This window comes from Saccoglossus kowalevskii, chromosome 17 (genome assembly GCF_978046115.1).
Source record: "Saccoglossus kowalevskii chromosome 17, keSacKowa6.1, whole genome shotgun sequence".
NCBI lineage: Eukaryota > Metazoa > Hemichordata > Enteropneusta > Harrimaniidae > Saccoglossus > Saccoglossus kowalevskii.
In genome coordinates, this window is record NC_140657.1 from 8,527,641 (window position 1) to 8,553,085 (window position 25,445).

Sequence of the window (25,445 nt, forward strand, 5' to 3'; positions counted from 1 at the left end):
ACGTAGAGACGTGTTTGACACATGTAGAATGTGAAGCGTGTCCCGTGTATGTTTCGTGCATGCTGTTAATACTCAATCAATTTAATTATCGCATCATGGATACGATGTTCTTTTGTTTGTTCCTCGCGTTGTCAATGGTGTCAGGAATTAACGGTAACCGATCTATTATTTTAATCATACCAGGCTTTGCGGCCAATGTTGAATATACGTACCCCTGGTTGAATACATTACGTCATAGGTCGACAGATGTAGTATTATTACACGGTTTGACATTCGTCTTTATTAAGTAATAAGCTCTGTGGTGAGAATGCTATATCAGTACCTGATTCATGGAGGGGTGTAAGACGGTCTGGTGGTACGTGTTTACAACCTAATCAAAATAGTATACATAGTCCCATAACTTTTACGATCGTGTAAAAGGACATCGAAAACAATTGAGCCAGAACGTTTTACTGTTGCTTATCTGTACGTATATACCAATGAATAATTTTATAAATAACAGTGCAGTCGGTAACAAAAACAGTGAAACATTGCTAACAGAAATATTACAGCAATGAGTTATCGGGTTTTTTCTCCTCCGAACTCATATTCATGGTTCGTTGCCAGTTGCTTAATTCGCGTCCTTGACAGTCGGTGTTGCTTGGAGTAAAGTGAGTATTTGTGTTGTCGTTTTAAAGCACGTCAATTGAAACATCGACATTAAAATAAAAACAAATAAAATCCGCCCCCATGGAGCTGCATGCGACCTCGTAACCCACAATAAAACAATGTAGAAACTGGTGAATGTTTGGAATGTGTTTGTTTTCTTCTCATTGATGACCCCGGGATTACAGTGGATACGTTATTAGGCGACAATACAAATATAGCACATAACACAGGTCGTGTTTTTTTCAACGTAGTAAGTTTACCATATGCATCGACCAACGAAGCAATCAACTCAGAGGCGGTCCGACAGCGGTTTAAACTACAGCCATTTGTTTGTTAAACATTTGGCGCCGTTGCACTGAAAGCATGAAGCTAATATTCAGTGTGTAATAGTCTCATGCTAAGTACACAGTGGAAGAACAAGAAATTCTGTGAATCTAGAGATTTGTATAGATATGAATGGATAAACTATATCAACATAACAACAGTTAGTTTTCAACATACAAGGCGACAGCCGCGAAGGTCGTATTACAGAGACTCGTCCACTTGTTAGGTTTGCTCTTTTCAAAGCTCAATAAAAATGGTGAACGCCTCTCCGAATCGCGAAGTCATGTAGAAAAAAAACACGACTTTACTACATTTAGGGAGAAACACAGTTTACAAGGAAAAGCAGATATTTCTAGCGAAGAAGCTAATTAAAAAGGGTCTAAGAAAACAATAATCGCAAAGTTTTTTTTTTCTATCTCAAAACTCCAGACACTAAGTTCAGAGATTGTGAATTGTCACGTCCATATTTCAAACACCACGCCCACTTTTGCAAAATCACGCCTAAGTTAAAGATGTTCAAATAATAGTTAACCCATGGAACTATATGGGGTTTATAGTTCCATGGTTAACCGAACTTCGAGTTTCGGGCATCATTAATTGTTATTGTTATTAAACTATTTATCTATACGTCGCATAGGAACGTGACGCGACTACAATCATTTAACTACACTGGTATATTTCGCTGTGCGGTCATATACAATTCATTGTGCCATGCAACTCTGGTACAGTATGATTTTTCTAGATACTCAAAACATAGTCCCTGTTTTTATGAATGGCAGTATATTACAGGCAGGCAGAATTTCTTCTGCGACTTCGAAGATAATATGTGTGGGCTGACTAATGACGATGGTAACCAAGGTAATTGGGAACGTAACCATGGTAACACCGGAACATCGGGCACAGGGCCTTCGAGGGACCATACTCTAGGAAGTCTAGATGGTGAGCAAGAACCTTTTTTTTTTCTCGTAATTACATTTTTACTTCTCAAATATGAAAATGGGTTGCTTGTATGAATAGATAATGTGCAAGGTGAGTCGAGCCCAGGATTTGTGAACTGTTGTCAAAATACGATTTGTTTACCCCATGTATAGATTGTGATATTATAATATTGGACTTTGTATTTGTTAGATTGAGAGGACAATTTCCATTGACTGTCTAAACATGTTTCAACTTGGATTCCATGCGTCAACGTCATTGTCAAAATCGTCAGGTTCTATGGGTTCTACTTATGTGTTGTGGATTATTTTACTGTCATCTCTCAGAGATCACACGTTCAAGTGAACCATCACATAAATACTACCAAGTAAGGCTCCAACCATTTTAATAATAGACAAAAATAGAAACAAATAAATAAATAAAGTATACTGTAAAACATTTCTTTTTCGCGAATTTAGCGAAAGAACTAATTCGCTAATTCAAGATGTCGCTAATGACTTTATTATCAATTCAAAATGGCCCCCAAACAAAGAAATTAACAATGACAAGAGAGATTCGCTAAATCAACATTTCGCTATTACGTCATTTTACCGCAATTTGCTAAAATTGCATGCCGCTTTTTCAACATGCCTTACAGTATTCAGACAATACAATCAGTATAAAAAACAAAAGCCTCTTCACTCGGTAACAGTCTGAGAACGCTAGGATCGTACGTAGTTAAATGTCTCAGAACCCAAAATACTGACTGCACGAGAAATATAACAAGGAAATAAACAATAAAACCGCAGAAGGTTGTTGTAAGTTTCAATTATGAAGATAAGCTATCATGTGGGCTGTGATTGTTAACTGTCATCTAGGAGCCCACACATTAACTCATGATGTCAACGTAAATTGATGTCTTGGAATGTATGTTTTTCTAAATTAATAAAAAACAACAAATTATTTTAAAAATATATTAATCTTCAATTATACAATAATCATAAGAGAACAGATTAGTTAACTTTTTTTCAAACTAATTTTTCGAGCTATGGGCAGCAGATGACTATTAGTATATTGCAGATTACACACATTAGAACACGCACGATACGATATGAGAATCTTATCTCCAAATTATAGCATGTCAACTAATTTGGTATTTTAGAACGCAGGGGACGAAAATGTGAGGGGTATTACATACTTTATAAGCTTTTCATGTTTTGCGGGTTTGAAAACAAAAATATATTACCAGGAAGGTTGTTTCAAGTTTAGGCACATTAGACGCACCATATTGTTTGGAAGATGTTTACAGGTAAGGAGCGTTACGCAGGTTAGACACGTGAGATATACGCATGTTAGCAATTCACATTTTGCATTCTTGAAAACTGTTCTGTCTACAATGTGGTTGCAGTTAATGCATGAAGCGCACGTTATGCACGTTTGAAATGGTTATATGCAGGTTAGCTATTCACGTTTGGCGTTGGATTGGGAAAAAACCCACAACGCTCCTAATTACGAAAAACAACGGTACTTTAACCATGGAACTGTTTTTAACAAAACACACCAGTCAAAGGAAACCACACATAATATTAACTACAAACAGAAACTGGCGAATAAATAAAGTTATATAAAAAAGGGTCATTACACAACTGTTGGCCTGCTAACGAGTTGTTCACTACGCAGTTTCATTATTGTCATACATATAATTATTTTCCAGATTCAATAAAATGAACATATTTTCCGAGTTGTTAATCCAAACTTAAAATATGGGTAAACGCGAAAGTCAAGGTGACCTTGAAAAAACAAAAAGTAATTTATTTAAAAAAAAGAAAATCTTTATTTTATTTGGAAAAGAAAACAAACAGCATGATTCGACTGCATGCAAGTCTATACAACCCTTAAATATGTGGAAAAGATAATATTACTACAGAGGCAGTCAAATAAACGAGTGAATTAAACAAGGTTGTTGATAAGATGCACCTTATCATCACGTATCGGCATTATATATATATTACTGACAGCTTGCAACATGTAAAAAGAAAGGAGACATCTTTTAATTAATATCAAAGTTATTAGTGTAGGTTCGGTTATTGGATCGCGCAAAATATGCAAATTTTCCCTAGAGAGGCCCAATACCCCGTTACTAAATACGTTCGCCTGCCGTTTATATCGTAAAAATAGGAGAGAAAAGCATCCTGCACGAATGAAACCCGTAAGCAAAACGTGATACTTAGTTTATATGCCCCACAATTATTATTGGTTACATTATCAATCATAAATACCTTGTAATACTTAGTATTTTATGAATATTCTATTTCATACCATAGGTTTTTATGTATACGTCTCATCTGCGAAGCTTGGTCTGGGCAACCGTGCTAAAATGTATACACCGTTATTTGAGCCAGCGCCAGACAGCTGCGTAACATTCTGGTACCATATGTGGGGCGACGATTGTGGATATTTGACTGTGTACATAGAAGAAGCGAATATCAAACCTGCTACTGTGATCTGGAAAAGATGGTTTGAACAGGGAGATGTATGGAAGAAAGGGAGCAGTGCTATTGCAACCAATGAGAAATACAGGGTATTTGAAAGAATTGTTTAACGTATTCGATGTCTTCAGGACTTTCATTATTAGCATATATATAATTTTTTGTGGTACTAGTAAATGATATTGCCATTAAAAATTTAATTGAATACGATCACATAATTTTGTATTCATTTTACCATTGCATGAATTGTGTGATGTTCAGGTGCATTTATTATTTCATGGTTATCTGTGCGTAGTTATTTATGCGTAGTTGTATCAGGCGTGTTCACCGTTGTTCTATTTCATGTGAAATTGCAGCTAATATTTGAAATCTACCACAGTGTGTCATATCCAAAGAACTTAGACCGTGGTGATATGGCATTGGATGATATCAGAATTACGACCGGTGCTTGTTGGCAAACCGGAGATTGTGATTTTGATAATGGATCATGTGCTTGGGAGAACAAACCTGGAAATGGGTTTGATTGGAGTTTGAAAAAAGCTGATGATGGTTCATCGGGACCTGCTACAGATCATACAATGAAATCCAGCATGGGTAAATACTTGTATGTATGATTGAACTGAATGTGTTGGGTGTTATTTATAACATATCTCGTTGTGTTTTTGGTATGTCTTGTTGTTAATGAAATTTGAATTGTCTGTTGAACTATTTTCTATAAATGACGCTGTGCCACTAACCAAAAATGTAATAATAACCGTAAATGTAATAAAATATAATACTAACCACAAATGTAATAAAATGTAATACTAACTAGAAATGTAATAAAATGTAACACTAACCGAAAATGTAATACTAACAAAAATGTAATAAAATGTAATACTAACCAAAAATGTAATAGCAAGCAAATAATGTTACATTTGTGTATCACCCACAAATGTAATAACAACCGAAAAAACTTTAATATCAACAACATATGTAATAACCCTCGACAACAAATATAATATTAAACACGTGTAACATACCTAATATCAGTAATACACACACACATACACATATCCACACACAAAAACAAACTAAAAGACTAAACTAAGGGACAACATAGTTTTGTGCTTGGACTAATATTATAGAGGGAATGTATTTAGAATTGAATTACATTTGTAGTTGGTGGTTATTATATTTATGATTGAACAATCTCATTGCATTTGTGATTGGGTGGTAATACCTTTGTGGTTGGGTGGTAATTCATTTGTGATTGGGTGGTAATACATTTGTGATTGGGTGGTAATACATTTATGATTGGGTGGTAATACATTTGTGATTGGGTGGTAATACATTTGTAGTTGGATGGTAATACATTTGTGATTGGGTGGTAATACATTTGTGATCGGGTGGTAATACATTTGTGATTGGGTGGTAATACATTTGTGATTGGGTGGTAATACATTTGTGATTGGGTGGTAATACATTTGTGATTGGGTGGTAATACATTTGTGATTGGGTGGTAATACATTTGTAGTTGGGTGGTAATACATTTGTGATTGGGTGGTAATACATTTGTAGTTGGGTGGTAATACATTTGTGGTTGGGTGGTAATACATTTGTGATTGGGTGGTAATACATTTGTGGTTGGGTGGTAATACATTTGTGGTTGGGTGGTAATACATTTGTGGTTGGGTGGTAATACATTTGTCGTTGGGTGGTAATACATTTGTGGTTGGGTGGTAATACATTTGTGATTGGGTGGTAATACATTTGTAGTTAGGTGGTAATACATTTGTGGTTGGGTGGTAATACATTTGTGGTTGGGTGGTAATACATTTGTGATTGGGTGGTAATACATTCGTAGTTGGGTGGTAATACATTTGTCGTTGGGTGGTAATACATTTGTGGTTGGGTGGTAATACATTTGTGATTGGGTGGTAATACATTTGTAGTTGGGTGGTAATACGTTTGTCGTTGGGTGGTAATACATTTGTGGTTGGGTGGTAATACATTTGTCGTTGGGTGGTAATACATGTGTAGTTGGGTGGTAATACATTTGTGGTTGGGTGGTAATACATTTGTGATTGGGTGGTAATACATTTGTGACTGGGTGGTAATCATTTGTAGTTGGGTGGTAATACATTTGTGGTTGGGTGGTAATACATTTGTGGTTGGGTGGTAATACATTTGTGGTTGGGTGGTAATACATTTGTCGTTGGGGGGTAATACATTTGTAGTTGGGTGGTAATACATTTGTGGTTGGGTGGTAATACATTTGTGGTTGGGTGGTAATACATTTGTGATTGGGTGGTAATACATGTGTGGTTGGGTGGTAATACATGTGTAGTTGGGTGGTAATACATTTGTGATTGGGTGGTAATACATTTGTGGTTGGGTGGTAATACATGTGTGATTGGGTGGTAATACATTTGTGGTTGGGTGGTAATACATTTGTGACTGGGTGGTAATACATTTGTGGTTGGGTGGTAATACATTTGTGGTTGGGTGGTAATACATTTGTGGTTGGGTGGTAATACATTTGTGATTGGGTGGTAATACATTTGTAGTTGGGTGGTAATACATTTGTGATTGGGTGGTAATACATTTGTGGTTGGGTGGTAACACATTTGTGGTTGGGTGGTAATACATTTGTGATTGGGTGGTAATACATTTGTAGTTGGGTGGTAATACATTTGTGATTGGTGGTAATACATTTGTGGTTGGGTGGTAATACATTTGTGATTGGGTGGTAATACATTTGTGGTTGGGTGGTAATACATTTGTGGTTGGGTGGTAAAACATTTGTGGTTGGGTGGTAATACATTTGTGGTTGGGTGGTAATACATTTGTGACTGGGTGGTAATACATTTGTCGTTGGGTGGTAATACATTTGTAGTTGGGTGGTAATACATTTGTGATTGGGTGGTAATACATTTGTGATTGGATGGTAATACATTTGTGGTTGGGTGGTAATACATTTGTGGTTGGGTGGTAATACATTTGTGATTGGGTGGTAATACATTTGTGATTGGGTGGTAATACATTTGTGGTTGGGTGGTAATACATTTGTGATTGGGTGGTAATACATTTGTGGTTGGGTGGTAATACATTTGTGGTTGGGTGGTAATACATTTGTGATTGGGTGGTAATACATTTGTGGTTGGGTGGTAATACATTTGTGATTGGGTGGTAATACATTTGTGGTTGGGCAGTAATACATTTGTGGTTGGGTGGTAATACATTTGTGAGTGATACAATTATTACATTTGTGAGTGATACAGTCGCAAATCGTAATTGATTTTAATTATGTGTAATAGTTATTAATTTAAGTACTTACGTTGTGTGTATCTCCATCCAACCAGGCTCCTATATGTACGCTGATTTTCTGAATCCTCAGGGAAATAAAAAAGCCGAGATCATGATTTCCAATCTGCTGAAAACTGATGTTAACGGAAGATGCATGCAGTTTTGGTAACTATATAACTCTAATATAAAATGCATAACACTATCATTTAAATATGGTATTATTCATAGTAAACGTGACACGTCGTCTATTCTAAATGCTAGGTATTTCACATCGGGGATTTCAATTGGTACGCTGAATATTTATGTAGATTACGGTTCCATGCCTCCTGGTAAACAGCTTTATTGGACTACGGGTGGATCCCCCACCGGGGAATGGAGAAAGGCATCTATACCTGTTGTCAGCCCTGTTGTACATACGGTAAGTCTAGAATACTGGTGGCAAAGTAGTGTTTAGTTATGTATCCCTCAGCTGCCCTCAATGCCACTGTGTATCTCGGAGCTGAGAGTGGGGATATGTTTTTGTAACCTTACGGCAATTCAATGTTGTATTAATACCCATAGGTGAGAGTGGAAGCAGTGGCGGAAAAGACCACCTCTGGCATAGTTGTTATAGATGATATCAGGTTTACTACTGGCTGGTGTCACGTTCATCCGTCGTTTGCCGAGGCCCCGTCAGTTTCTCTTCCACCACCAACGCCAGACCCAGCAGGTTGGTGATGTGTTGTTTACATTTACAAGACTCGTCGGTATTGGGCAGAAATTAAAGTAGAAAGTTGTTTTTGGGAAGATGGCCTAGACCTCCTAGCCAATGTGAACCTTTGCATGTATAAGCAAAACAAGCCACAATCCAAACACGTAATAATGACGCATACATTTATGTTATAACTTGTGATCTATCCTGCATTGATGGCACTTATATACATAACATACGCCCTGTGTTCTGTCTTTAGAGCTGGGACAGAATTACTGTGATTTCGAGAACGATCTGTGTAATTGGTCTCAAAATGTGAAGAATGATGACTTTGACTGGGAGCGTGTCAATGCATCCAGTGTCAGCAACGGACCTTCTACAGACCACACATATCAAAGAGGTGATAATCAATGATAATTACCATCGGGTAAAATAAATCTATGGTTTTTCGGGAAAAAAAACATTCCCTTAAGTTATGAATCAATGTCACGGAACGTCGCAGAATTTTATCTCGAACATTTATATATAAACCTCATTTTGCAAAATGCTCTTCTGAATTATTGTGCAAGATGATTCTATTCTATTCTATTCTATTCTATTCTATTCTATTCTATTCTATTCTATTCTATTCTATTCTATTCTATTCTATTCTATTCTATTCTATTCTATTAGATGGACAAGGTGCGTATCTCTATATAGGCACCTCTTCTTCTTCGCTCGGGATGGCAAGTCTTGAGAGTCGCATGATGGGTGCAACTAACCAATCATGTATTGTGTTTTGGTATCACATGTACGGCACCAACGTACCTCGGCTCAACGTGTACGTGAGAAATAAAACTAACCAAGCGCTGCCGCAACCGATATGGACTCGCAGTGATGGTGATTTAAACAAGTGGAAATACGCCAGTATTGACCTGAAAAGCGCAAATGGATTCCAGGTATAGTAATAATGTTCATCACGGAAGTTCAAGAAGTAAAAACACATATTTTCACATAATCAAAAAACACATAATTGAAAAACATATATTTACATAATTTAAAATACGTATTCAAGGAATTGAAAATACAAAATCAAAAACACTTATTCGACAAAACCATATTTTGAACACACATACTCACATATTTGAAAACACATACTAGCATAACAAAACACATTCACACAATTGAAAACACATCCACAAAATAAAATAAACATTCACATTAGTAAACATACATTCACATAGTATTATAAAACACATACTAAACTAATAAAACACATATCCACATAACTGAATACACATATTCACATAATTGAATACACATATTCACATAATCAAATACATATATTCACATAATCAATGCACATATTCACATAATTAATACACGTATTTACATAATCAAATACACATATTCACATAATTGAATACACATATTCACATAACCAAATACATATATTCACATAATCAATACACATATTCACATAATTAATACAAATATTCACATAATTGAATACACATATTCACATAATTAATACACATATTTACATAATTGAATACACATTTTCACATAATTAAATACACATATTCACATAATTAATACAAATATTCACATAATTAATACACATATCCACATAATTATTACACATATCCACATAATTGAATACAAATATTCACATAATCAAATACACATATTCACGTAATTAATACAAATATTCACATAATTGAATACACACATCCACATAATTAATACACACATTCACATAAATGAATACACATATTCACATAATTGAATACACATTTTCACGTAATCAAATACACATATTCACACAATTAATACACATATTCACATAATTGAATAAACATATTCACATAATTAATACACATATTCACATAATTGAATACACATTTTCACGTAATCAAATACACATATTCACACAATTAATACACATACTCACAAAATTAATAAACATATTCACATAATTGAATACACATATTCACGTAAGTAATACAAATATTCACATAATTGAATACACACATCCACATAATTAATACACACATTCACATAAATGAATACACATATTCACATAATCAAATACACATATTCACGTAATTAATACACATATTCACATAATTAATACAAATATTCACATAATCAAACACACATATTCACGTAATTAATACACTTATTTACATAATTGAATACACATATTCACATAATCAAATACACATATTTACACAATTAATACACATATTCACATAATTGAATAAACATACTCACACAATTAATAAACATATTCACATAATTGAATACACATATTCACGTAAGTAATACAAATATTCACATAATTGAATACACACATCCACATAATTAATACACACATCCACATAAATGAATACACATATTCACATAATCAAATACACATATTCACATAATTAATACACATATTCACATAATTAATACACATATTCACGTAATTAATACATATATTCACATAAGTAATACACATATTCACATAATTAAATACACATATTCACGTAATTAATACATATATTCACATAATTAATACACATATTCACATAATTAATACACATATTTGCATAATTAATACACATATTCGCATAATTAATACACATATTCACATGATTAATACACATATTCACATAATTAATACACATATTCGCATAATTAAATAATAAATTACATAACAAAACATATTTACATTATTGATTCTGTAGGTTGTAGTAATTATCAATCACATGCATTGTTTTATAACCATTCCAAATCATCGACAAATAAAGAGTTATTTCACTTTTCCTTCAGATTATCATATCTGGAAGCAGGCTCAACAGCAGTCGTGGTTTCATTGCTCTTGACGATGTACGTGTAATGGACGGTCTCTGCCCACTGCCACGTAAGAAAGCGTTTGTACATGGTATTCGTAACAGCTAAATGGTATTCTGAAAATGTGTGATTCACTAACTATATGAATTTTAGAGTATCATTCACAGAGCTGTGATTTCGAAGCAAATAATTGGTGTGATTGGGAGAACGGCCAAGACAATGACGTCAGCTGGGAAAGGGGCAGTGGTTCAACAGTGGCTTATTCCATTGCACCGTCTACGGATCACACTACAAGAACGAAAGCAGGTAACGGGGTGGTGGTATGAATATGAAATCTTAATTGAGAATCCCCAGACGATGAACTGAAGATGCCTCGAAACTGGTGGCATCACAAACTACTATAGCATAACATATTATTATAGTTAATACATGGCATCATATCAATACACATGTGACGTCATATTCAAAGTATGACATTATATAAAAACACGTGATGTGGTGGGATTTACAAGTGCGTGTATAGTAAATAGAGTTGTAACAGAAAATGTGCTGCGAGTATGATTAAATGGGTTCCTTGTTCTTCCAGGTCATTACCTGTATTTAGATAATAGCAAACAAACAGAAGGGGATGTCTCGTATTTGACATCGGCTAATCTACGATGGCGGGGATCGTCGTTAAAAAAATGTCTCAATATGTACTTGTATTTTCTTGGTAACACTGGTGTATACTCGAGTTACATCGAGGTGAGTTGTAGGTATAATTGGTGTAGATGCCACTGTATTCAATGATGCGATATGAGAGATTTCTACTTTCTACGTATGTGTATTTTGTGTTTTCTAAATTTGTATTGCTATTTCTTCGTTTTTTTACGATTTCATTATTGAAGCCCTATATACATAGCAGTGGAAAGTGTTGTTTTATTTTTGTATTCGGACTGGTGTCATAACCTCTTGTGATCAGAATCAGTGGGACAACCAGCTAGGTTCCAAATCTCAGCGTTCCGTGTCATTCGATTGAACATTATTCGACTTTGTCCAACCGCGGAACTCGCTCATATTTTTGAAAATAAAGATGAAATCGCTTAACAATATACAATTCCTGATTTGTTGTTTAGTTGAGCACTGAACTGTTACACAACAAAATTGAGGCAATGACCTAAATTTCCTCAAACTAAAAAACACGCCCTCTTAACTTCGCATTAATGGTGATTCGATGCACATGGGTTTATCAATTCTCGGTGTTACGTAATCGCGGCATAGCCAGGAACGTCGCAATGAGTTGACAAGCCCATGTGACTCGGAATATTCCAAGTTATTGCAATTTGATGGCACCAGTGTTGTCAGCTGTTACTGCTAACATTGTTACTTGCCAGCTTACCTACGATGGGAGTACGTACCAAATATTGGTGGATGGTCCGGTTCATCTCGACCTCGGTGATACCTGGGTTATAGCTGGTGTCCAATATTCGTTCTACGAGTTCCCGGGAGGGTCAGTTCGATTTGCTATCAAAATAGAAGCCGGTGCAAGCTCCACTGCCAGAACAATTGTTGCAGTTGACGATGCATATGTTACAGATGGACCGTGTCGATATAATAGTAAGTGATCGAGTCGCAAGGACGTCGGTGTTAATGTTACGTTGAACTCCCGTGTTATACGTCATACACTTAAAGGACGATGGTCGTCGCGCATGCGCAGCGAGTGTTCGAATTTCATGTAAACAAACTAGGAGTCTTACATCGAACATGACGCGGCGCGAAGACCACCTTCTTTTGTTATTCAGTCTTAGGTGTATGATCACAACTTGATATGTAAGCAGACACTACCCGTGCACAATTGAAGTAAAAATAATTTGTGCCAAATTCCTCATAGAATAATTGAGTTACCTCTAATTCTGTTTCACCCAAGGTACTGTAGAATACTTTATTTTCGCTTGGAATTTATTTTCGCTATTTTCGCTGAAGGGATGATTCCGTGAAAATAAAATCCAGCGAATATACTTTTTTTCCTATATTTTCACTTTAAACTCATCCAAAATCAGTGAAAATAAATTCCAAGCAAACGCCCAAAAAGCCTTTTCAGCGAAAATTAATTCCGGCGAAAATAAAGTATTCCACAGTATTTTTAAATCTGGAAGTTTTTTTGTCTTTAGAGTACGGTGCAGTGTGGGTAACATTACAACTGTACTTGTATCTTTCAGCTCACGTAGACTTCGAGTACGGATTCGGGTTCTTCTTCAATGTTTACGATAAGGAAGCAGACGATTTCGAATGGATCCTCGGAAATGGTCATAACAAATTTGGATTAACTGGGCCTACAGTGGACCATACATTTGGTAGAACCGAAGGTAATTACTCACTCTCCCACCTCCAAAGAATACCTGCAATGCCCACCTACACCTTTCCAATTTTAGATCTGGTGTTTTGATGGCATATAGTGCCTAATTTTGTCTATTTGATTTCACAATTGTTTGAATTATTTTCATTTGTTTTAAAAAATATATACGCAAATTCGTGCAAGACGGTTCAAAAAAGACGAAAAAGTAAAATGGCGGTTAAAATTATTAATGATGATATCGTCTGCTTGCCAGGTTCGTATGCATTGTTTGATGTCTCCGGTGGGTCATCCGGGCAGAAAGCCCGATTGGAAGCCAGGCCTTTCTTGAAAGCGAGATGTGTGGAATTCTGGTACCACATGTACGGAAATCATATAGGAAATCTCAGTGTATATATACAGAATGACGGCCGTGCTCCCGAGATATTGATATGGAGTCTCGCGGGACAACAGAATGAAGCGAACGAGTGGAAGCAAGGACGGTTCGGATACATGGATGGGCAGAGATTTATTCGAGCTGTACGTATGTCTTTAATGTAAATGGTTGTAAACATTAAAAATAATGCTTTAATGGTCCCAAGGAACACATTTAGCACGTGCAAAATAAAATGTTCATATATAAATATTGTTATCACCACAGACGATCCATGGTTCATAGACTTACATCCACAAACGTGCAAAGCAAAAGTGTCTTGCAAATAAAAGTCAAAAGACAATATTTTCTTATAAACAGCAACCGTGACGTAAAACGACCGGTTTAATGTTTTTGTCCCGAGTTCTATGTCGCTAGACCACTACGATAATTGTGGCTTCAGTCATTTTCTTCAAGGCTAACGCGACCAAATGCAGTAGGTCTTCTTTCGTAAAGTGGAATGGCGAAAACGCCACAGCGCTTTTTTTTGCTACTATTAGTAGTAGTTTGCTACAAGTCTGTGTGTATTTATTGTTATCGAATATTTGTTAATGGTTCGACGTACATGGGAAGGGGCGTTTCTGTACATTCCTCTCAAATAGCTGGGCTAGTACACACATCTGCGAAAGTATCCACTACACTGACGTCAGTCGCTACACTTTTTCTTTAAACTGCCTGTCCAAGTATTCAACAAAGCACTAACATTTTAAGCGGCGCGTACGGGAACCAAAACATGAATTTTTTTTTAGAAATATAAGTTATTGCAACAAATGGTCAAGTAATATGACGTAATAGCTCAACAACATTGTTGTAACCTTTATTCGTTTAGATCACAATCGAAGCGACCCGTGGTGATGGAGTCAGAGGCGACATTGCCATAGATGACGTCGCTATTGAGGAAGAGTATTGTGAGGGCGTAATTCCAACTGAAGCGGGTCAAGGTAGATCAAAGCCATCGGTCGCTGAGAATGCTGAATCGGACAGTAAGTACTCACACATACCTGGAACTGTATTCGACGCTTCGCCACAATGTTGCTTCGTTGGTTCTTTAACATTTTCTGAACGTAAAATGGCCAACATATTACACCTGTAAGGGGTTCCTCCATTTTAAAACTGGGGCTGCGCTGAAAGATTTTGTAGTAATACACACATGGTGTGCAATCCAACCATTATTCTTTTCATAGTACCATTGCTACTCTAGTGTCTGATTGTTATACATTTGATACATAGTATTCGTTTATATTACGTCATGTAGATGTCACTGGCATCGTCGTCGGCGTCACTGTCGCTATCGTAATCATAGCCGTTGTCCTGGGCATCAGTGTTATCGTGTACAAAAATAGAGATAGTCCAAAGCTGTAAGTATATATTATCTGATATTATCTTCTCAGCTTCTGCAAAACTATCCATTTAATTGCAGAATATCGATTAATACGGCTACGCATTGTTATAGCGGGGTTTCTTGAATCTGTCTCGTATGTTTCTAGACGTGTCTTGCTTCGGCTGTACTGCATATTGCATTCTGGTTCCGGAAGCTGCCCTCAACGACATTCAATCGAACTCAAGGTGCTCGCGGGCGTCATTCGGGCAGTTGAGTGTAATGCGTATTGGCACGGCGTCTATATGTCATTATATACCACATCTATAAATTATATGGGCTTCAATATCACTTGTCAGTGACATTTGGTCCGAGTACGTCGTCATATCGTATTCGAACAAGACGCCATCTTGATGACGTAATCGAAAAACAATATCGCGCATGCGCACGAGAAACTTCATATTGCTAATGTGTGTGTATGTGTGTTATTTAACAAACCACAGGAGCAGAGCAATTACATCAGTCACTGGTCATGTGAGATTCAATCGCAACGATGAAGACAATGTAAAGCTAGAAGAAATAGTACTGGAGTCAACATCAACATATCCGGAGTCGGAGCCGGAGCCGGAACCGGAACCGGAACCAACATAATTAGAATCATAAGATCAGTTGATATATAGAATTCGAGTAAAAATTGATGACTGAAATGAGCACTCATATAATTTATCAGACACAAGAATACGGCAAGTCAACTACTCGTTGATCAGGCTAAGTGGTGTGAAATTATAATGAGCCAGTTTGGTGTTTCATTGTTTTGTTGTAAATGCAACAATTATTTACTGGGGTTAATTTGGCTATTTCTACTGTCAATTAAATTCCGCTAAATTAAATCTACGTGAATATGTAAAATAACAATAAAACTCATTGTTTCCTTGACAATTCTTTGAATTAAAACACAGTGAATATGATCAAAACATCAAACTAGTGAAATTAAATGTAAGTGAAAATAAGTGGTTTTACAATATCTTTTTAATTCATTTAAATATTGGGCCAAAGCTTCATGATACCAAATAAAAACATATGGCACAATATGTTAACATGTCCGAGCTACATATCTACAGACGCAGTGTAATTAAAATACGATATAGGTGAAAGTAGGCTACATGATTGTATATATATATTTTGTTTTACTTGCTCTGTTTGTTTTTCTGCCGTATCTTGGTTATATCAACTTGAATAGATGAAATATGATATTGAAATTTTAAAAATTGCCTATACCTACATCGATTTTAATCGGATTTCTGCAAACGGCAGCTACACAGTAATTAGTTTTCTATAAATATATATATATATTCTCACGTGACATATCACCATGTATTTATTCATTTTGTACTACAAAATTAATTTTAATATATTAAAATATATGAAAAAATGGAAAATGTGAAATAATTATAAAAGTTATTATGTTTGTAGCACAAAAAAGCAATAAAAATGATTGATCGCTGTTTTTTTTCAAAGCTACATCTACACCTACGACCCAGATAACGTCATATCCGTGCTGTGGGGAATTGTGTAACAATATGAATTTCTTAGAAACGACTTCAGTGATACATGTATCTTAAATATTTGTTTGTGTTTGACGTGCCATATTTCTTCACTTGACAAAAAAGATAAGAGACAAATAATATAAGCTTTGATCGTACTTCTAAACAAAATATCTACAAAACAATTCAATTTTGAAGAAAACATATTAGTGTCGCAATTTACGCAATGACGGGTCATGTTTAGACTGATTTCCATGCCAACAGTGTTAGGCGTCTGAATATACTAAAGATTCGAAATTTGAATATTATATTTTATTACTAGACATCATATTTTGTTATTTTAAATTATGTTTTTGTGAAATGAATAATACGTCATAGCACACTGGTATACGTGAAAACTCCGAGTCGTGTGACATGTCGTGTTCGAAATAGTTAAAGATTGTGTAAACACAGAAATTACATTCCATGCACGTAGAGTAATATTTAGAAATCCTTAGACGTACAAATGGTGTTTGAATATTGTCACGGGCTTACTTTTTGAACAAATTGAACAATGGTTTCACGTTAAATTAACTTTGATACCAAAGAATAAAGCTCACTGCCAGGAATAAAAAGGCGGGGTTTTCTCAGAGTTATACTTTATGACAATAAACTAACCATGCCCAGATCAGAAGGTTTATGCGGAATTGTTGGTATGTATCGATACATTTAAATTATGCAGATTTGTTGAGGTATGCAATTAGAGCCATGAGATCACCGTAATGATTCATGGTTTTAAAAAATGTTTAAAATAAAATTCAGCAAATACACATTTTTCCTATATTTTACATTCAACTCGTCAAAAATCAGTGAAAATAAATTTCATACAAAACAACCAAAATCATTTTTCAGCGATAAATAATTCCAGCTAAAATAATGTATTTTACAGTACTATACTTAGTATGTGTTATTTAAAGTATAATGTTGTTAGTTCCCGCTGTATAGTTCCGTATCAACAGTGTGAAACTGAATAAAGTTTCTAGTCCCAATACTAGTATGCTGGTCATACATGGTACGAGATCGAGTGTAAACAGGGTCTAGAGGTATCGGGGGACAAGTGTTAATAGTTCTTTTATTCGGATACGTTGACAGGTTTCCGTCTAGAAAATCCAAACCACATTACTAGTTTTTTAGACAATGATGTGTTAATGTACAATACGTGTGAGACGTCGTTTAACCAGGATGTGTTCCGACAAGACGTGTTCCCGATTTATGACTTTATTCATCGATTGAAATTCACGTAAACGGTTCTTACCATAAACACATTTACACTGTTTTTCCTTGTTTTCGTTTGTTTTCTATACATATAACCTTTGACACGTCGAGTCAGAACAATGGCTGCACCGTAGAAAAAAATAATAACACTAAATTGTTCCCAGAAGGCAGTGTGCTTGACGTCACCTGCGTGGTATTGTTTTTTAATGTCCCAGTCAGGGGACACTAATCACAATAATAGTAAATCCAAATATCTGAAACCGCAAGTTTTTATCATAACTTAGTGGCTTTATTTATAAAATAAATAAACTATAAAAAAATGTATATTTGCTGAATTATATTTTCAACATTTTAAAAATAAACTATGAACTTAAAAATTATCTAAATGAAATAAATAACTTTAGCTTACATAGAATGTTATCAAAATTCAGGCTTAGTGATCACATTTTGGAAATTGAACTGGGGAGAAGGAGAAAACCAAAACTACCAACAGCAGAAAGAGTCTGTAAAAAATGTGATCAAGGCGATATTGAAGATGAAAAACATTTTCTTTTGAGCTGCTCACATTTTGAAAATGAAAGAAAAATCCTCCTGAAAAACTGCAAAATTACTTCAAGTGAAAAGAACAAAGACATAATATTCTTAAAAATTATGGAAAATAACATTGCTCTGTCTCTATATCTTAAAAATACCATATACAAATCACCGCCTGTGTAAACCCCTGGGTAGGGAGAATCTTTACCTTTACTTTATTTACTGTATTTTTATTACTTCCTGATTTTTTGTAGTTATTAGAACTTTTAAATTTGTAGTTATTTTTAGTTGCTTTATTTTACACTATTTTTACCTCACTGTATCCACAGCAGATTACAGTTACGTAATAAACTATTATTATTATTATAAATAAAATATGAAATATACTTAAAATTATATGATTATTTCTGATACATCTATATAAATGGACACGAAAACAGTTGCCACTAAATAATTAAAGAAAAAACGCCGTAGTTTTTTTTTACTGAGACAGTGTTGTCTCCGTGTTCAGTAGATTCGGGGCGGGTCAAGGTGAAAGCCATACTGTTCATACATTGAGGTGGCCGGTAGGAACACGTTCTTGAACGGTGAGTACCATCAGATTTGTAGTGTACTACGCCGTGCTGCATTGTCAGTTATTAAACAGTTTCAGAGCACGTACTGCCCTGGATACAATACATAACCTTTGATCCCCGGGTAGTTAAATACTAGCACTAAGGTGATAAGTAGGCGTTGGGTATTGGATTTTTAATGAAGTGTCGCCGACAGTTTATTAGCATCGGGGCATGCGCATTGCGATTATTTATTTTACTGTGGCTGCTTCAGAACGGGAAATCCATAACTTTTATGCAAAATAGGTTGATATAAGGACTCCGCCGTTAAATAACACAGACCAGTCCAGACGATACACTGCTGAGTTTCGACGCAAACAGGTACGTATAATCCAGGTACTTTGGTGAGTTCGGAAAACGACACTACACTACAGGTGGACGTTGCGTGTATATTTCTTAATTCGTTGTAATTTATAGTACGTATAATGAAGCGTTACGTCGGGCCATGCACGTGATTCGTCTCGCGTTACCCGCGCATCTACTCAAAGTATCACTGGTATTTTATGAACGATGTAACAATCTTGTCTCGGCACTTACATGTTTTGGTCGTTTACGTGAATACAAAACGCAATAGAAAACGTCTCTGCGTTGGCGTCAGTATTGTCACGATGGTTTTAACACCTTGCACAGTTGTGCTCACGACTGAACCAACGAAATCAACCCGTCCACCACCACAGTGTGTACTTTTGTCAGATTAAACATTTTAAAACCACTATAGTTTATTCGACGTGTATAGCTCTCTGGAAGGTACCTTCATAACACTCGCCTTTGAGTTAATGGGTCGCCATTGTTGTAAAGCTCCTTGCTGCTACGCAACAGCAGACATAATGAATAAATTGTAATTTGATACGTGAGGCACTTGAATAGAAGATTTGCAGCAATAATGTCGAACAACCTGATCCTGCGGTGACCGTTGTCCATAGAACCGCCTAAATATTATCAGAGACGACCTTTAAAGTCTACGTGCCTGTCCAAAGTGGTTACATATCAGGGTAGTTATGTATGGCGAGTTCACAGCACGCCTTCTCGTCAGCCTGCTTTGATCGATCCATTGTGTGTTTTGTTTATAACATTGATTACTGCCAACAAACACATTTATCAGATAAGAATGGGAGCGGAGTCGGGTAAACCGGGGAATAAAACACCGTTCATTGTGTTCAGTGTGTTGCGGGTCAAGTTCGGGCAACAAGTATGCGTGGTTTCTATGACAAAACAAATACCGCTTTCGATACAGTGACAGCGTATGACGTCCTGGGATTTCCACGGGTTTACATTACTGTAACCACAGTTTTTGAAGGGACTGTGCTGTAACCAACCTAGAGTTCGTGGCGTCAGTGTATTGACTTCTCCTCAATAAGGCCATAGAGCTCTGCTTTACATCCATGCTAAGGTTTCGTGTATACAGTGACTGTGTGTGTGTGTGTCTATCTCTGTATAAATATAGCTATATATTACTAGTATATGTTGTTGCTATGGTGATCCCCGTGATGATCGCGCATTAACGGAATCGGTCATTACGTTATTATATTGGATAGAAAGTAATAACTTGTTTAATTATTTAATATTATAAGTCATGCAATGCCGTACTGACTGGCAAAATGCCAACAGACAGCAGACGACAGATTCGCCTGAACCTGTTTGTACCTGGCGATCGTTAACAGCAACATAAAAGGCATACAATACACGGCAGACAAAACGAAAAAACTATCATAAGTATGTTAAGCTTTGAATATTTACGCTTATTAAATTCTCAAAAAACGCATCAATTGTATTTTTTATTAAAAACACAATACCTCGACTTGACGCCGGTATGTGTACACGGTAGATAAAAGCCAATTAGCCATGGCTTCGAATTTCCTTTGCCTGTCGACGTGATCGTATCACTAAACAACAATAAAACACCATTGAACATGAGCACTATGGTCCCATTTGTCGATTGACGGTCAATTGCAAACCCCCATACAGACAGTCTCATTCTTTGTGGTCTTTCATGTTTATTATTGTATTAAAGTTAAATCAATCGTAAGAAAAAGAACCACTTGGCATGTACTGGTACGGAAATTCCAACGTTGTAGCCATGGTGACAACAGAATCTGTGACAGTTCAATATATTTAGTGTATGTAAATGTAATGTACATTGTAACTTGTTAATTAGTTTCCAGTCGTTGAATTCCGACTCCTGATTCAAGCCAAAGCTAATGACTGACGATATGATTGGAAGAGTGTCTAGTTGTCACCGTTAAAGCTCGCTATTTTCCAGTAAAAAGAACGTAAACACCTCAAACTATGCAATTTTGTAGTTGTTCCCCGAGAGAAACCCCACGAGTCGGCTCTGTCAAATGACGTTTCTCCACGTTGTATCGTCACGAAATATCGTGCGAATTCAGTTGAGAAACAATCAGTGTTGTCACCGGCACCGTGTTGATGTGTTAGACGTCAAATAAAAATACAGAAACTCGGTAATTCGCTTATCATATTTAATACGGACTTGAAAACATGCATGGCTCCTTTGTAACGATATAATCGATATATCTAATGATATAATCCATAACGTATCGAATAATACACATACAATAATATATAAACATATGAATACCATGACAACACAAGGTGAACAATATGACAATTTGAGAAATGTGATTCCTAATACTAAAATTAAATCGAAACCATAGAAATTTACGAGTTTACAACTGTTCTGTATATCCGACGTGTAATGTAACACATATTTCTGTTACAGTCACAAGATGGCGAAGGTAATCACTGTGTTCGGAGCGACAGGTGCCCAGGGAGGGTCCGTAGCCAGGGCTTTGCTAAAAGACACCCAGTACAAAGTACGTGCGGTAACCAGGGACATCAACTCGGCCGCAGCTCGAACTCTGGCCTCGGCGGGAGCCGAGGTCGTGAAAGCAGACTACAGTAACAGAGACAGCCTGGTTGCCGCGCTGCAAGGATCGTACGGATGCTTTGTAGTGACTGTCTCAAATTTTGGGGTTCCCAATTACGAGGAACTGGAAGTGAAACAGGGACAAAACATCGCTGACGCGTGTTCAATTTCAAAGACGGAACACGTGGTATTCAGCGTAAAGCAGCACGTGCGTAAGGTGCTTGGGATTGTTGCCAGACACTGCGACGCCAAGGCCAGAATAGAAGACTATATGAATGATCTTGATTTGCCACTGACATCTATCATGGTACCGTTCACGTTTGAAAGTCTATTGTCAACTTTTAAGCCTAGGAAATTTGATTTTCAGCGTTACAAATTGGGTATGTCCGTTTTTATTGTTTCACTTTCATAAAGATAGTAAATTCTAATTGGTATGCCGTGGAATATGACGTCATTATTATTGTGTGTATAATTCAGTATTCATTAATTATGATTTTCAAAAGAGTTCACCATACAGTACACTATATACCACTTTACACGCAATATACACTATTGTGCAACCATTATATACCACTTTACAATCACCATATACTAGTACCTCTCCACTGTTATATACAAATCTACCCTAATTAGACAGCACTCTACAACTTCTATATACCACACCAGTTGACTGTTAATCATTGTATATGATTTATTTACCAGATATTCCGATGGGAGAGGTACCACTAGATGGAATTAGTGTCGAGCAACTTGGAGACTGTGTCAAAAGTATTTTCGACAATCGTACTTTATATTTACATAAGACGCTATCCATCACTGGTGATAAACTCACTGTCAAGGAGTATGGCGCCATCTTGAGTCGACACATCCCGCCTTTCATCTTCCAGGACGCACAGGTAATGCTCCAATTTGTAGTTCACTATTTTAAAATGCCCGGATGTGTATTTCAAGTACCCGAATGTGTGTTGTAAGTACCCGGATGTGTGTTTCAAGTACCCGGATGTGTGACGTGTACGTTCAAAGTTCACTATTCTGATTGTGTCAATGAATATTTAAATTATCGCATTACAATGTGGTGCATACCAAACACACAAACATAGTTTAACGCAAAGTGTCAACTCACAACAAAGTAGAAGATTAATCAAAGCGGGAGGGTCGTAACCTGTGCACGCGCGGGAATGGAGTTCCAAGCGACGATAACAACACACATTAAAAAACGCAAAGGATCATGGGTAGACGCTTGTTTGTAAACTATGATACGCTATGCCCATCTGACGCATGCGCAGGTGACGACTCCCTCGCTTTAACTACAGTAATGAAACATTAGTGTGACACTATGAAGCATATCAGCTTATCATAGACTAAACAAATTATGTTTATAACATCATCATTTCCCACTTCGCAAAAATAAGATATTATGAAAGCATGCACCCTGCCCTCATTTGTTCACACATTTCATTATGAGAGTACTGGGGGGGGGGGGTCTTATCCCTCGAACATTCATAACCACAATGTAACTAGCTTTAAAAGACACACAAAGCCCCCTAACCCAGTGACAAATCTAACCTAATTTAAGCATGCATGGTAAAAGGACTCTACCTTAATGAGATTCGCTCAAATTCATATTCTGAGGGTTATTGCTCATTATCCTGCCACAGTCAGTTGTATGGTGAATATATCAGACGGGGTTTGTTTCTCGCAGGTTTCCAAAGTGAGAATGCAAACTTGACTGAAGATCAATGATAAAAAAAATATATATATAGTTTCGATATAAGGCAAATTATAATCGTAATGATTTCTTTCTTTCATGAGATTTTGTAAGCGATTTCTGTGTTTCTGTTATCATTGGCTTCCGCTGAGCTGGAGATTAAGTGTTACACACACACAAAATGTAGACATCAGCTGCACTGCTATATAAACAGTACTGTTTGTCGTAATCTAAGCACGACGATAACCCTCCCATGAGAAGCATAATTTACATGCACCAGCGCGAGCAGAACGGATTTGACAAGAGGGGGGGGGGCTAGACCCGATTATATCTTCCTTACTCGTAAACTTATTTCCAATACGGCAATGACGTCAATGTAAACCCTGCTTCCTCTGAGCGGAACTCTGGCATTCGTCCATTGGGGAGTGCCACATGTACATATGGTGATAATGTTCAGCACAAGCTTCAGCACAAGGGTTCATGTCTGTTTGGACCCCATTGTTTTTGTTCAAGTGTTTCTTCTTCTTCCGCCGTTTCTTTGTCGTCGGCTTAGAAACTAGAATTTGATCACCGTTGGCCAAAATGTTGAGAATCATGATGATGAATGCTTTAACCGGTCACTTGTAGCATGTATGTCCAAAGCGTCTTCTGAGAAAAATAAGAAATATATATTTCAGTGGGTACATATTATGGCATATTCTGCTTCAATATTGGACTCTACAAAGATGTTCTACAGGTCATATATATACTTAGGCTATAATGACCTATAAGCATTGCAGAGTTTAACTAGCTCTCCCCGTATATTTCAGTATAATCTCTGTACACACACCACTAAACAAACAAAAATACAAATGCGACATAATATTTTAAATGTTAAGTGTGTTCATTTTGGGTTTCTTAACTTGAACTTTATATGCCCTCTTTCAGATAACAAATGATGAGTTTCGACAGTGTGGCCGACTAGCCGCAGAGGACTATGGGAACATGTTTGAATTCTTTCAACGAGTTGACCAACGCCATAGCATGAAATTGACAAAGACATTGAACCCTAACACCAAGTCATTTGCACAATGGGTCATCGAGAACAAACAGCTCATCATGTCAAGTTTGGATTGAAACTAGAAGTGTTTTTATTGTGCCTTTAAACGAAGACTAATCTAAAAAAATAGCCGCTGGGAGCGTACTTACGCAAAGAAAAAAAATTAGAGACGCCTGGGTGGGAACAACTGTGAAAAATGGGGACAATTTCGCACAACTGCGATTATATTGAAATTGAATAGTGAACTCTTCGATATATGTAATGATGTAGATCATGTGACTGTTAGACGTAGCGATTCGCGCCCCCCCTCCACCGCGTCACAATATTCAAGTTGTGTTTCAGTGCCGATATCACATAACAGCGAGTTATTGTTGAGGTCGCTGTGACCTGATGTTAACGAGTTTCACTTCCGTCTTTTGTTTTCTGCCAGATACAGTACCATTGTGACAGATATTCACAATAATTTTATTTCTATGTGTGCAATTTCCATTTTGGATTTTTTTCTTCTGTTTGTTATACCAGTTTACAGATTAAATCATCATTTCCGTCCATTTATGAATAACCGCATCAGTGACAAACTAGTCGTGACCGAGATGACGTAGAGGTTTATACTAATAAACTGTCTAAGTCCGTA

The 25,445-nt window shown here is 36.4% G+C and overlaps 2 protein-coding genes across 2 annotated transcripts; both read left to right on the forward strand.

The window, feature by feature from the left end:
- Nucleotides 1-16,676, forward strand: LOC102800728 (MAM and LDL-receptor class A domain-containing protein 1-like). The gene is made up of 17 exons (XM_085492390.1): nt 1-153; nt 1,762-1,911; nt 4,212-4,468; nt 4,733-4,970; nt 7,676-7,829; nt 7,926-8,082; nt 8,226-8,373; nt 8,615-8,755; nt 9,028-9,293; nt 11,155-11,245; nt 11,329-11,481; nt 11,762-11,785; nt 13,374-13,520; nt 13,764-14,026; nt 14,749-14,902; nt 15,175-15,277; nt 15,741-16,676. Exons 1-17 carry the CDS (start codon nt 60-62, stop codon nt 15,886-15,888), a joined length of 2,688 nt encoding a protein of 895 aa, XP_085348516.1. The 5' UTR covers nt 1-59; the 3' UTR covers nt 15,889-16,676.
- A 2,684-nt stretch (nt 16,677-19,360) lies between these two features.
- LOC100370600 (nmrA-like family domain-containing protein 1) lies at nt 19,361-25,445 on the forward strand. The gene is made up of 4 exons (XM_002732690.4): nt 19,361-19,501; nt 21,918-22,444; nt 22,767-22,960; nt 24,700-25,445. Exons 2-4 carry the CDS (start codon nt 21,925-21,927, stop codon nt 24,886-24,888), a joined length of 903 nt encoding a protein of 300 aa, XP_002732736.1. The 5' UTR covers nt 19,361-19,501; nt 21,918-21,924; the 3' UTR covers nt 24,889-25,445.

Bases quoted from the DNA above. Each gene is read 5' to 3' on its own strand.
- LOC100370600 (XM_002732690.4), top strand. From the start codon at position 21,925: ATGGCGAAGGTAATCACTGTGTTCGGAGCGACAGGTGCCCAGGGAGGG. The intron at 22,445-22,766 runs GTATGTCCGTTT...TTTATTTACCAG, and splicing joins TTTTCAGCGTTACAAATTGG to ATATTCCGATGGGAGAGGTA. The intron at 22,961-24,699 runs GTAATGCTCCAA...GCCCTCTTTCAG, and splicing joins TCATCTTCCAGGACGCACAG to ATAACAAATGATGAGTTTCG.
- LOC102800728 (XM_085492390.1), top strand. From the start codon at position 60: ATGCTGTTAATACTCAATCAATTTAATTATCGCATCATGGATACGATG. The intron at 8,756-9,027 runs GTGATAATCAAT...CTATTCTATTAG, and splicing joins AGACCACACATATCAAAGAG to ATGGACAAGGTGCGTATCTC. The intron at 11,786-13,373 runs GCAAACAAACAG...TGTATCTTTCAG, and splicing joins TTACCTGTATTTAGATAATA to CTCACGTAGACTTCGAGTAC.